This window comes from Melanerpes formicivorus, unplaced genomic scaffold (genome assembly GCF_026170545.1).
Source record: "Melanerpes formicivorus ecotype bairdi unplaced genomic scaffold, bMelFor1.0.p_v2 SCAF_121, whole genome shotgun sequence".
NCBI lineage: Eukaryota > Metazoa > Chordata > Aves > Piciformes > Picidae > Melanerpes > Melanerpes formicivorus.
The window spans coordinates 1,193,580-1,205,740 of NW_027142473.1; the positions used below are offsets into that span (position 1 = coordinate 1,193,580).

The window sequence follows — 12,161 nt, forward strand, 5'->3', positions numbered from 1 at the left end:
GTGTGGGGTGAAAGCCTCCTGCTCTGTGCCTGCAGGAGGCAGCTCTGTGACTGCCCTGAGCCTGCAGGTGAGTGAAGGAATTTGTGTCTGTGGAATGATGTGGCACAGCTCTGGCTCTTGTACCCTTGCCCACATGTCACACCAGCCACCTGGGGAGAGATGGGGCCCTCAGATGCATTAATTATTGTGGCCTTCCAGGATCTGCAGGGGGCTGCAAGAACGCTGGGGAGGGACTTGTGAGGGTGTCAGGGAGGGATAGGACTGGGGGGGATGGAGCAAAACTAGAAATGGGGAGATTGAGATTGGCTGTGAGGAAGAAGTTGTTGCCCATGAGGGAGGTGAGAGCCTGGCACAGGCTGCCCAGGGAGGTGGTGGAAGCCTCCTGCCTGGAGGTGTTTGCAGCCAGGCTGGAGGTGGCTGTGAGCAACCTGCTGCAGTGTGAGGTGTCCCTACCCATGGCAGGGGGTTGGAACTGGCTGAGCCTTGAGGTCCCTTCCAGTCCTGACAGTTCTGTGACTCTGTGGTTAATCAATTTGTCTTCAGTGTAAGCAATCACTACATTGAAGTCCATGACCACTCTGCTGAGTCACTCTCACTCCCACAGCCCCTGTCCAAAGTCTCTCCTCAGCTCTCCTGGAGCCCTTCAGGTACTGGAAGGCTGCTTTGAGGTCACCCAGAAGCCTTCTCTTCTCCAGGCTGAACAGCCCCAACTCTCCTAGACTGTCCCCACAGGGGAGGTTCTCAGGCCTCTGACCACCTTGGTGGCCTCCCCTGGAGGGGGAGGTGTGGGAATCACTAAGCAGCAGGGCTCAGCAGCCCTTCTGCTGCAGAGGGTGGTGTTCCCTCAGTGAGACAAGAGTGCTGCTCAGAGGGACACTGAGCAAGCTCTGCTGCCTGGGCTCCCAGGGTGCAGTCAGGCTCATGAGCAGCAGCAGAAGCAGCAGCCCTGCAGACTGAGGTGCCTGACAGTGCCTGTTGGAGCTGCCTTGGAAGAGTGACAGCTGTGAGATGGTCATTTGATGCCTGAAATATAAAGGTTGCAACCTTCTCCAACGGGTTGGGCAGGTTCAGGTGCTATTATGAGGCCACTAAAGAGTCTGGGATGAGGCCCCATTCCTTGGCTGCTAACACCCCCCGACTTTTGCCTCTCTCCTAACACCCTTCATCTCATTTCCCATTTTTAACTACTCCTACCAAGCTTTCAAAATGCTCACTCTCATTATCCCTCACAGACTCCTGCTGAAATGAAGTCACTGGAGCACTGAAGGACTGAATGAGATTCACCTAAAGCAGTGGAAAGGAGCAAAGAAGAGAGAGATGCCAGAGTGTAAAACCTCATCAGAGTAGCCATGCCCCAAACTTCCAACCATGGGAAGTTTCAGTCACAGAAGCTGCATTAGAGAACTGCAAGATGTTTCCTGAGCTGAAAGAAGGACCTACAACAGAGGACCCAAAGAGAGGACCCAAAAATGCAGAGAAGCTATGACCAAGTGTGATGTAGTTGAATCACAGAACCGTAGAATGAGTTGGGTGGGAAGGGAGCCTCCAAGGGCAGCTTGGCCAAGCCCTGCAGGCAGCAGGGACAGCTCCAGCTAGAGCAGGCTGCCCAGGGACACAGCCAGGCTGAGCTTCAATGGCTCCAGGGACAGAGCCTCAACCCCAGCCCTGGGCAGCCTGTGCCAGTGTCTCCCCAGCCTCCCTCTGCAGAACTTCCTCCTCATGTCCAACCTAACTCTGCCCTGCTCCAGGTTCAAACCACTGCCCCTGGGCCTATCCCCACAGCCCCTTCTGAACAGTCCCTCCCCAGCCTGCCTGCAGCTCCCCTGCAGATATTGAACTGCAGCTCTGAGGTCTGCCTGGAGCCTTCTCTTCTCCAGGCTGCACAGCCCCAGCTCTCCCAGCCTGGCCCCACAGGGGAGGTTCTTCAGGCACCCCAATCTATGCTGTGAGGTTTGAGCATCCAGCATTGATGGCTTGGATGGCTTCATATTCCTATGGCTGTGCCCTGCTGTCGGGGAATTTGAAGCCATCCAAGCCATGACCTGACTTGACCCATGGCCTGGAAGTGTACAACAACATTTGCCTGTTGTTGCTAGGGGAAAAGTTCCCAGTGAGGAGCCCTGGAGCCCTCCCCAGGCTGAGCAGCCCCAGCTCTCCCGGCACAGCTAACGCCCAGCTCTCTGCTGCACAGCCCCTGGGCTCCCCACCAGCTCTCCAGTTCTGTTGCTGCCCCATCTCCAACTGAACTGTTAAGCTTCCCCCAGCCCTGAGTTACCTCTCATCTTTCAGCCACTGCTCATCCATCTTCTCCTGCCAGCTCTCCGGGGGAGCCTCCAGCCAGGCGTTGAAGTAGCGCACGATGCCCGGGTGCTCCAGCTTGGCCAGGGCCTTCACCTCCCGCATCACCTTCTCGCGGGCCAGCTCCCTGCCGGGCCAGCACACAACAGGGGCACGCTCAGAGGGCAGCAGCGTGGCACAGACACCTCTGCAGAGCAGCTCAGCACAGCCAGGGAGCCCAGCAGTGCTGCTCCTCACACAGACAGACAGACAGCCAGACAGCCGCCCCCCCTGAGAACGCCTTCAGAGGGCTGCAGCAGCAGGGTCTGCTCCCAGCAGCTCAGCACTCAGCCAGCTGCTCTCAAATCATGGCAGGCAGCAGAGCTGAGCAGGAGAGCTTCATGCTCCCCATTCTCCCAAGGGACAGAAAAAAGAGCCCTAAGCAGCAATGCCCTACAGGGCTGCAGGAGACACTGACAGCAGAGGAGGGAGGCAGGCAGGGACACCTTGGTGCTTCTTTCTTCATTGGCACAGAATAAGGAGGCTCCAGGATGACCATCTCCAGAGTGGGGCTGATTAGTGTGGAGAGGAGAAGGCTGAGAGGGAGCTGATCAATGTCTGTCAATAGCTGAGGGCTGGGGGTCAGGAGGAAGGGGCCAGGCTCTGCTTGGTGGTGCCCAAGGACAGCACAAGGACCAACAGGGACAAGCTGGAAGCCAGGAGGTTCCACCTCAACAGGAGGAGAAAATTCTCTGGTGTGAGGCTGCTGGAGCCTGGAGCAGGCTGCCCAGAGAGGTTGTGGAGTCTCCTCTGGAGCCTTTCCAGCCCCATCTGGATGTGTTCTGTGTGCCCTGCCCTGGGTGCTCCTGCTCTGGCAGGGGTTGGGCTGGGTGAGCTCTGCAGATCCCTTCCAAGCCCTGTGTTCTGTGATTCTATGGACAGGCAAGCAGGCAGCCTGCTGGTATCCTGACCTAATTAATTTCTCTTCAGAAAACCACAACTGGATCAAGTCAGGTCAGTTGGTTTGACTGGCTTTGAGTATGCTGGGAAAAGAAGACTTTAGGCTACCTTAAATGTCTTTACTGTCAAAGAGTCACACTGCTGTAACACATTCAAGACAGAGGCATTCTGGATGTCATGGCTTTACCCTCCCTCTACTGGCCTGCCTGTTGCTGTCCTAACTTGAGATTTCCAGCAGCAGTGTCTCCCATCTCCCACTAAAAGGAACTGCTGCAAGCTCTGTGTAGGGGAATTCAGCAGCATGGCTTGAGCACCTATGACTGAAAGACAAGGGAGGGGTTGTGGGACCAAAAACTGAAACAAAATGGGCAAATGGAGTCAGAAAAGCTGGGCAGGGAGAGAGGAAAGGGAAAAAGAAGGTAGGAAAGGTAAGGAGAGGAAGGAGAGAAGCAAATTAACAGTGCTACAAATGAGTGGTGCTGTTGTCAAAGGCTCTAATCAACAAGGGAATCAAAGCAGCTCAGGCCTTCATCCAGCCTGGAGGTGTTCAAGGCCAGGCTGGATGAGGCCTTGAGCAACCTGGGCTGGTGGTAAGTGTCCCTGCCCATGGCAGGGGGTTGGAACTGGCTGATCTTTGAGATCCCTTCCAACCCAACCCACTCCATGGATCTCTGAGCTGCCATGGGGCTGCAGCATCCTCACAAGGGTCCTGCTCTGCCAGCACTTCAGCCAAGCAGCTCACCCTCTGCTGGGATGCCAACTTCTCCATGCCAAACCCAAGTCAGCCCCCCCATGAGGGGTGTGTCCTGGATGGCAGAGGGGTGCTGGGCAGGCAGGGCAGGAGCAGCTGGGGCAGGAGCAGCTGGGGCAGGAGCCCCTGGGGCAGCAGCCCCTGCCCCTTCACCTGTTGGGCAGCCGGATGCGTTTGATGGCGTAGTTGCAGTCGTCCACTTTGTTCCTGGCTTCAAAGACCACTCCAAAACCCCCACGGCCCAGGCACTGAATGGGCTCAAAATCTGTCAGGTACCTGGGAGAGGGGAGGGGGCAGGGGCAGAAGAAAGGAGGGAGAAGAAAAATGTGTTAGTACAGAGAGAAAACCCCAAGGCATTTACCACTGAGAGTGAAACCTTCCTGGGAAGTGCAGGGAGCAAACTGAAGCAGCAAGTGGTGCATGGGGCAGCAGCTTGGGCCTGTGGCCACCAGCATCCTGGGGGGCAGCAGGAAAAGTGTGGCCAGCAGGGCTGGGGAGGTTCTGCTGCCCCTCTGCTCTGCCCTGCTGAGACCACAGCTGCAATGCTGTGTCCAGTTTGGGGCTCCCCAGCTCAAGAGAGACAGAGAGCTGCTGGAGAGAGTGCAGGGGAGGCTGTGAGGATGCTGAAGGGAGTGGAAGAGCTCTGCTGGGAAGAGAGACTGAGAGCCCTGGGGCTGATTGGTGTGGAGAGGAGAAGGCTGAGAGGGATCTGATCAATGTCTGTCAATAGCTGAGGGCTGGGGGTCAGGAGGAAGGGGCCAGGCTCTGCTTGGTGGTGCCCAGGGACAGCACAAGGACCAACAGGGACAAGATGGAAGCCAGGAGGTTCCACCTCAACAAGAGGAGAAACTTCTCTGGTGTGAGGCTGCTGGAGGCCTGGAGCAGGCTGCCCAGAGAGGTTGTGGAGTCTCCTGCTCTGGAGCCTTTCCAGCCCCCCCTGGATGTGTTCTGTGTGCCCTGCCCTGGGTGCCCTGCTCTGGCAGGGGTTGGGCTGGGTGAGCTCTGCAGGTCCCTTCCTAATGTTCTGTGATTCTGTGATCTATGGAGTGTGGTCAGAAGATCCAGGGAGGTTCTCCTCCCGCTCTACTCAATGCTCAGCAAGAGCTAAAGAACCTTTGGGGGCAAAAGCATGGGGCTGGCATCTTTTCAGTGGTGCCCATTGATAGGACAAGGGGCAATGGGCACCAAGTGGGACACAACTGATTCAAGAAGCAGTCTCCCATTCCATGGATGAGGAGGACATACAAGAGCAACATTCCTGCTGACAGGTGTCCTGGAGACACTCTGGGATTGCTTACAGCTGCAGGCTCCCATTGGGTGCTTGGTGTCAGCTGGTGATTATCCTGCTGAGCTGGAGAACAACAACAACTGATCTCTTTCCTCTGGATAGGTCTCACACTGACATCTCCAGGCAGACCTTAGAGCAACCTTCCAGTGCCTGAAGGGGGCTACAAGAAAGCTGGGTGAGGCTTTGAGGAACCTGCTCTAATGGGAGGTGGGAGATGTCCCTCTGCTCATGGCAGGGGGCTGGAGCTACATGATCTGGAAGGTCCTTTCCAACTGAAAGCACTCTGTGATTCTCTGCCTTTCCCCCAGGGCTTGCAGTGACAGGACAAGGGCAGTGGGCTGACTCTGGAGGCTGGCAGACTTAGGCTGCAGATTAGGGAGAAATTCTTTAGAGGACCTTCTGTATTGGTTGTTTTTTAAACCCATAGCTTTAAACCAAAGAGAGAGACCTGGAGCTGCTGGAGCAGGTCCAGAGGAGGCCACAGAGATGAGCAGAGGCTGCAGAACCTCCCTGTGGGGACTGGCTGGGAGAGCTGGGGCTGTGCAGCCTGGAGAAGAGAAGGCTGCAGGGAGACCTCAAGCAGCCTTCCAGTACCTGAGGGGCTCCAGGAGAGCTGGGGAGGGACTTTGGACAAGGGCTGGGAGTGCCAGGATGAGGAACAATGACTTTGAGCTGGGAGGAGGGGAGACTGAGACTGGAGAGGAGAAGAAATTGTTGGCAGTGAGGCTGGGGAGACTCTGGCACAGGTTGCCCAGGGAGGCTGTGGCTGCCTCCTGCCTGGAGGTGTTCAGGGCCAGGCTGGATGAGCACAGGCTGGATGGAGCAGCCTGTGCTGGTGGGAGGTGTCCCTGGAAATAAGATGATATTCTGTGATCCTGCAAGCCCTGCAAGTGCAGTGCTGGATGAGCTCACCTGGACACATATCCAGAGCTCTTGACATCACTCCAGCTGCTCTCCTGGGTGTCTCCAGCAGCAGGCTCGTACTTGCTGTCCGTCTGGCACTGCGTCTCCGACTCCTTCCGCAGCTGAGAAGGGACCAAGACAACAACAATAAAAACCAACCCAAGCAATCAGCTCCTCAGGTACTTCAGACCCATTTGTACCCCTGGCTATGGCAGTAACTGATATCACTGAAAGCATCTCCAAAGCTCTGCTCTGATTAGGAAGTTCTTCAGCATGAGGGTGGGGAGACTCTGGCACAGGTTGCCCAGGGAGGCTGTGGCTGCCTCCTCCCTGGAGGTGTTGAAGGCCAGGCTGGATGAGGCCTTGAGCAGCCTGCCCTGGTGGGAGGTGTCCCTGCCCATGATGGGGAGGTTGGAGTAGATGATTCAAAGCAGGGCCATGAAAATGATCAGGAGACTGGAAGACTGCTGTGAGCACAGGCTGAGGGAGCTGGGGGTGTTCAGCCTGCAGAAGAGAAGGCTCCAGGGAGACCTTAGAGCTGCTTTCCAGTACCTGAAAGGAGCCACATGAAGGCTGCAGAGGGACTATTTCCAAAGAGCTGCAGTGACAGGACAAAGGGCAATGGTTTGAAACTGGAAGAGATTTAGACTGGATGTGAGGAACAAGTTCTGCACCAGGAGGCTGCTGGAACACTGGAGCAGGTTGCCCAGGGAGGTGGCTGGGGCCTCATGCCTGGAGATGTTCAAGGTGAGGCTGGAGATGGCTCTGGGCAACCTGATCCAGAGGAGGATGTCCCTGCTGAGTGCAGGGGGTTGGACTGGATGCCCTTTGGAGCTCCCTTCCAGCCCCAACCATTCTGTGATCTCTCAGCTCCCTTCCCAACTAAGCTGTTGTGGGGACTGAAGAGAAAGAGTTCATCGCTTTGGCTTTGGAACCTGGAACAGTTTGCTGACAAGGCAGCACAAACCCTGGTGGTGAAGAGGCCTTGAGAGGAACTGGGGGAGGAGACAGACAGATCATGAACCTCTGGTATTTTCCTGTTTTCTTCAGCTTTCCTCAGCAGATTAGAAGCTGTGAATTGCTTAGCCAGTCACTAAGTTCAGATTCACACAAGTTTTGTGGTGCTGGCATGGAAAAGTCCTGCTGGCCTCATGCTTGTTCTGTAGTAGAAATATACATGGGCCCTGAGTGCTAGCAAGGGAGTTGGATCCTGCCCTGTCTCTGAGCTACCCATGGTGCCCAGCCTCTCCTCCCAGGATCACAGTCTCACAGTTGGTTGGAAGAGACCTCAAGGATCATCGAGTCCAACCTGTCACCACAGACCTCCTGACTAGACCATGGCACCAAGTACCACATCCAATCCCCTCCTGAACACCTCCAGGGATGGGGACTCCACCACCTCCCTGGGCAGCACATCCCAATGACGAATGACTCTCAATGAAGAACTTTCTCCTCACCTCCAGCCTAAACTTCCCCTGGTGCAGCTTGAGACTGTGTCCTCTTGTTCTGCTGCTGGGTGCCTGAGAGAAGAGCCCAACCCCCACCTGGCTACAACCTCCCTTCAGGGAGTTGGAGAGAGCAATGAGGTCTCCCCTGAGCCTCCTCTTCTCCAGGCTAAGCAACCCCAGCTCCCTCAGCCTCTCCTCACAGGGCTGTGCTCCAGACCCCTCCCCAGCTTTGTTGCCCTTCTCTGGACACCTTCCAGCAGCTCAACATCTTTCCTAACCTGAGGGCCCCAGAACTGGACACAGGACTCAAGGTGTGGCCTAACCAGTGCTGAGCACAGGGCACAATGACTTCCCTGCTCCTGCTGGCCACACTGTTCCTGATGCAGGCCAGGATGCCATTGGCCTTCTTGGCCACCTGGGCACACTGCTGGCTTGTGTTCAGGCAGCTGTCAATCAGCACCCCCAGGTCCCTCTCTGCCTGGCTGCTCTCAGCCACTCTGACCCCAGCCTGTAGCTCTGCATGGGGTTGCTGTGGCCAAAGTGCAGCCCCTGGCACTTGGACTTGTTGAATGCCATCCTGTTGGACTCTGCCCATCTGTCCAGTCGGTCGAGGTCCCTCTGCAGAGCCCTTCAGCCCTCTAACTGACCAACATCTGCTCCCAGCTTGGTGTCATCTGCACATTTGCTGATGACTGACTCAATGCCCTCATCCAGATCATCAATGAAGATGTTAAAGAGCACAGGGCCCAGCACTGCTCCCTGGGGCACAGCACTGGTGCCTGGCTGCCAGCTGGCTGTGGCACCATTCACCACCACTCTCTGGGCTCAGCCTCCAGCCAGTTCCTAACCCAGCTCAGAGTGCTGCTGTCCAAGCCAGGGGCTGACAGCTTGGCCAGGAGTTTGCTGTGGGGACAGTGTCAAAGGCCTTGCTGAAGTCCAGGCAGACCACATGCACAGGCCTCCCCACATCCACCAGGCAGTCACCTGATCATAGAAGGAGATCAGGTTGGAGAGGCAGGATGCTGCAGGGCTCTGTGCCTCAGCGTGCTACGTAACATCAGGGACCAGGAGACAAAGTGATTGTCTCAGCTGAACTCACAGTGGAAGATAAAAGCCTTGAAAAAGCTCAGCTCCTTTTCCCTGGACACAAGGTAAGCAGCTGAGGACAACAAAGATGGGGAATACTCTGACTCAGGAACAGAACTCTGTCCTGGAAGCCTGCCGGCAAATCTTTCAGCAGCATGGGAAGTCCATCAGTCCCTCTGTGCTCCAGCAGATGCTCCTGTGGGCTACTGAGCATCACCCTTCCATCACTTGTCAGACTGTGCACCATCCAGAAGTCTGTGATAAGGCTGGGCAAAGCTTTGGGACTCTGCTACAAAGGATGAAAACTGCCAACAGGGCTGCTAAGTACTTGGCAAACACTTTGTGAAGCGTTGAACACCCAGGCTGGGTCACAAGAGAGGGTTTCTCAAGGGGCTTCAGCACCGCCAGAAGCAATCTCAGCCTCTGTGCCCTTAAGTGGCGCTGTGGCTGCTCCCGACACGGGGCCAGCACCGCAAGCCTCGGCAGCTTCACCCCCTGCTGAGCCAGAGCTTCCTGAGCCTGCTGACAAAACTGCTCGGAAAGAGGAGCCTGAGGAGCCTGAGGAGCCTGGGCTCTGTCTCTTCGATCCTGCTGACAAGTGGCAGCTATTGGAAGGGAAGCAGAGAAAGGCGGCGACAGGGAGCTGCTCCCAGCTTCCCCAGGGACTCAGGCTCCACAGCCAGCCCCTGGCTGCGAAGGGCTTCTGTACTTTGTGACAAAAGACCTACACCAACCAGTCTGAGACCAGGGACTGGGTGCTCCCTGCACTCTGCAGCTGATGCAGGCTGTGTTGGGTAACTCAGTGTTGAGTCCTCAGGATTCTCAAACTGTTGCCTGTGGAAGGACCTTGCCAGGCTGGGCAGATGGGCAGAGTCCAAGGGCAGGAGACTGAACACATCCAAGTGCCAGGTGCTGCACATTGGCCACAGCAACCCCAGGCAGTGCTACAGGCTGGGGTCAGAGTGGCTGAGAGCAGCCAGGCAGAGAGGGACCCTGGGGGTACTGGGTGGCAGCAGCTGAACATGAGCCAGCAGTGTGCCCAGGGGGCCAAGAAGGCCAAAGGCATCCTGGCCTGCATCAGGAACAGTGTGGCCAGCAGGAGCAGGGAGGTCATTCTGCCCCTGTACACTGCACTGGTTAGGCCACACCTTGAGTCCTGTGTCCAGTTCTGGGCTCCTCAGGTTAGGAAGGAGGTTGAGCTGCTGGAAGGTGTCCAGAGAAGGGCAACAAAGCTGGGGAGGGGTCTGGGGCACAGCCCTGTGAGGAGAGGCTGAGGGAGCTGGGGTTGCTTAGCCTGGAGAAGAGGAGGCTCAGGGGAGATCTTCTTGCTCTCTCCAACTCCCTGAAGGGAGGTTGTAGCCAGGTGGGGGTTGGTCTCTTCTCCCAGGCAGCCATCACCAGAACAAGAGGACACAGTCTCAAGCTGTGCCAGGGGAGGTTTAGGCTGGAGGTTAGGAAGAAATTCTTCCCAGACAGAGAGATTTGCCATTGGAATGTGCTGCCCAGGGAGGTGGTGGAGTTGCCATCACTGGAAGTGTTTAGGAAGAGACTTGATAGGGTGCTTGGTGCCATGGGTTAGTTGATCAGATGGTGCTGGGTGAGAGGTTGGACTTGATGGTTTCAAAGCTCTCTTCCAGCCTGGTTAATTCTATTCCATTCCACTCTATCCCACTCTACTCTCTTCCACTCCATTTGGCAGGACAATGCCATCCCAGGGTCGACAGAGTCAAGCTGCGGGCGCGGAAGGGAAACCCCAGCAGATGACAGCAGGTCTGCCCTCACCCTGCTGCCCTCTGCCCGCAGCTGCAGCCCCGCGGGCAGCGCCGGGGTGTGTTTGGCTGCAGCATGGTCGCTCTCACACCGCATGGCCAGCTCCTGTTACACAGGGCAAGGCTGAAGCCAACCCTCAGCAGCTGGTACCGGATCAGTTGGCACAGGCTCCCTCCTCTGTCTCACCAATTCCATCACCAAAACCCTGCAGCTCTGCAGCACAACTTTCAACTGACACAGGAAGCAGCACAGCAAGTCATCCACTGACGTCCTGAGTGCCAGCATACTGCAGCTGCTCCCTCGGCTGGGATGCAGCCTCAGAGGGTTAAATGCTCTGGAATCACAGCACACAGGTGCCTCTCATCTTCCACCCTTTGGCAGGCTGCCTCACGCTCCTGTGTCCATTGCTACCTTCCCTGCTTGCATTCTCACAGCTGCTCATATAGGTGAGAAAGCTGAGGATGTCTGCAAACGTTTCCCGATGGCTTTCCCAGCACTAGGGGTACCACAAAACCTCCCCAAAACAGATCCTGGGGCCAGGATACCCAGCTGGCAAAACCAACGCCAGCAATGGGGCATCCACCAGACACACACAGCCCAGACACGCACAGCCCAGACACACACAGCCCGCAGGCCGAGCAACAGAGCAGACTAGACTGGAATTAACCAGGCGGGACAAGACCCTCAAGATCAAGCCCGACCTCTCCCCCCAGAACCATCTGATCAACTCAACCATGGCACCAAGTGCCTCAGCCAGGCTTAGGGTCACACTGGAGCTGCACTGGGGGCTGCACTGGGGGAGCGCTGGGGCCGTGCTGGGGGCTGCACTGGGGGCCATGCTGGAGCCGTGCTGTGGGCTGTGCTGGGGCTGTGCTGGGGCCCTGCTGGGGGCTGCGCTGGAGCCGCACTGGGATCACATTGGAGCCGCGCTGGGGGCTGCACTGGAGCCGCACTGGGGCCACATTGGAGCTGTGCTGGGGGCTGCACTGGAGCTGCACTGGGGCCACATTGGAGCCGTGCTGGGGGCTGCACTGGAGCCGCACTGGGGCCACATTGGAGCCGTGCTGGGGGCTGCACTGGAGCCGCACTGGGGCCACATTGGAGCCGTGCTGGGGGCTGCACTGGAGCCACACTGGGGCCACATTGGAGCCGTGCTGGGGGCTGCACTGGAGCCGCACTGGGGCCACATTGGAGCTGCGCTGGGGGCTGCACTGGAGCCACACTGGGGCCACATTGGAGCCGTGCTGGGGGCTGCACTGGAGCCGCACTGGGGCCACATTGGAGCCGCGCTGGGGGCTGCACTGGAGCCGCACTGGGGCCACATTGGAGCCGCGCTGGGGGCTGCACTGGAGCCGCACTGGGGCCACATTGGAGCCGTGCTGGGGGCTGCACTGGAGCCGCACTGGGGCCACATTGGAGCCGTGCTGGGGGCTGCACTGGAGCCGCACTGGGGCCACATTGGAGCCGCGCTGGGGGCTGCACTGGAGCCGCGCTGGGGCCACATTGGAGCTGTGCTGGGGGCTGCACTGGAGCTGCACTGGGGCCACATTGGAGCTGTGCTGGGGGCTGCACTGGAGCCGCGCTGGGGCCACATTGGAGCCGCGCTGGGGGCTGCACTGGAGCCGCACTGGGGCCACATTGGAGCTGTGCTGGGGGCTGCACTGGAGCTGCACTGGGG

The 12,161-nt window shown here is 57.6% G+C and overlaps 1 protein-coding gene across 1 annotated transcript in view; it reads right to left on the reverse strand.

The window, feature by feature from the left end:
* The window catches only part of EIF2AK3 (eukaryotic translation initiation factor 2 alpha kinase 3), a 79,737-nt gene that overhangs the window by 12,500 nt on the left and 55,076 nt on the right, over window positions 1–12,161 (reverse strand). The window contains exons 10-12 of the mRNA XM_068167686.1: window positions 6,189–6,301; window positions 4,142–4,264; window positions 2,276–2,425 (exon numbers count right to left, since the gene is read on the reverse strand). Of these exons, the coding sequence (XP_068023787.1) occupies window positions 2,276–2,425; window positions 4,142–4,264; window positions 6,189–6,301 (386 nt within the window). The remainder of the gene's footprint in view (window positions 1–2,275; window positions 2,426–4,141; window positions 4,265–6,188; window positions 6,302–12,161) is intronic.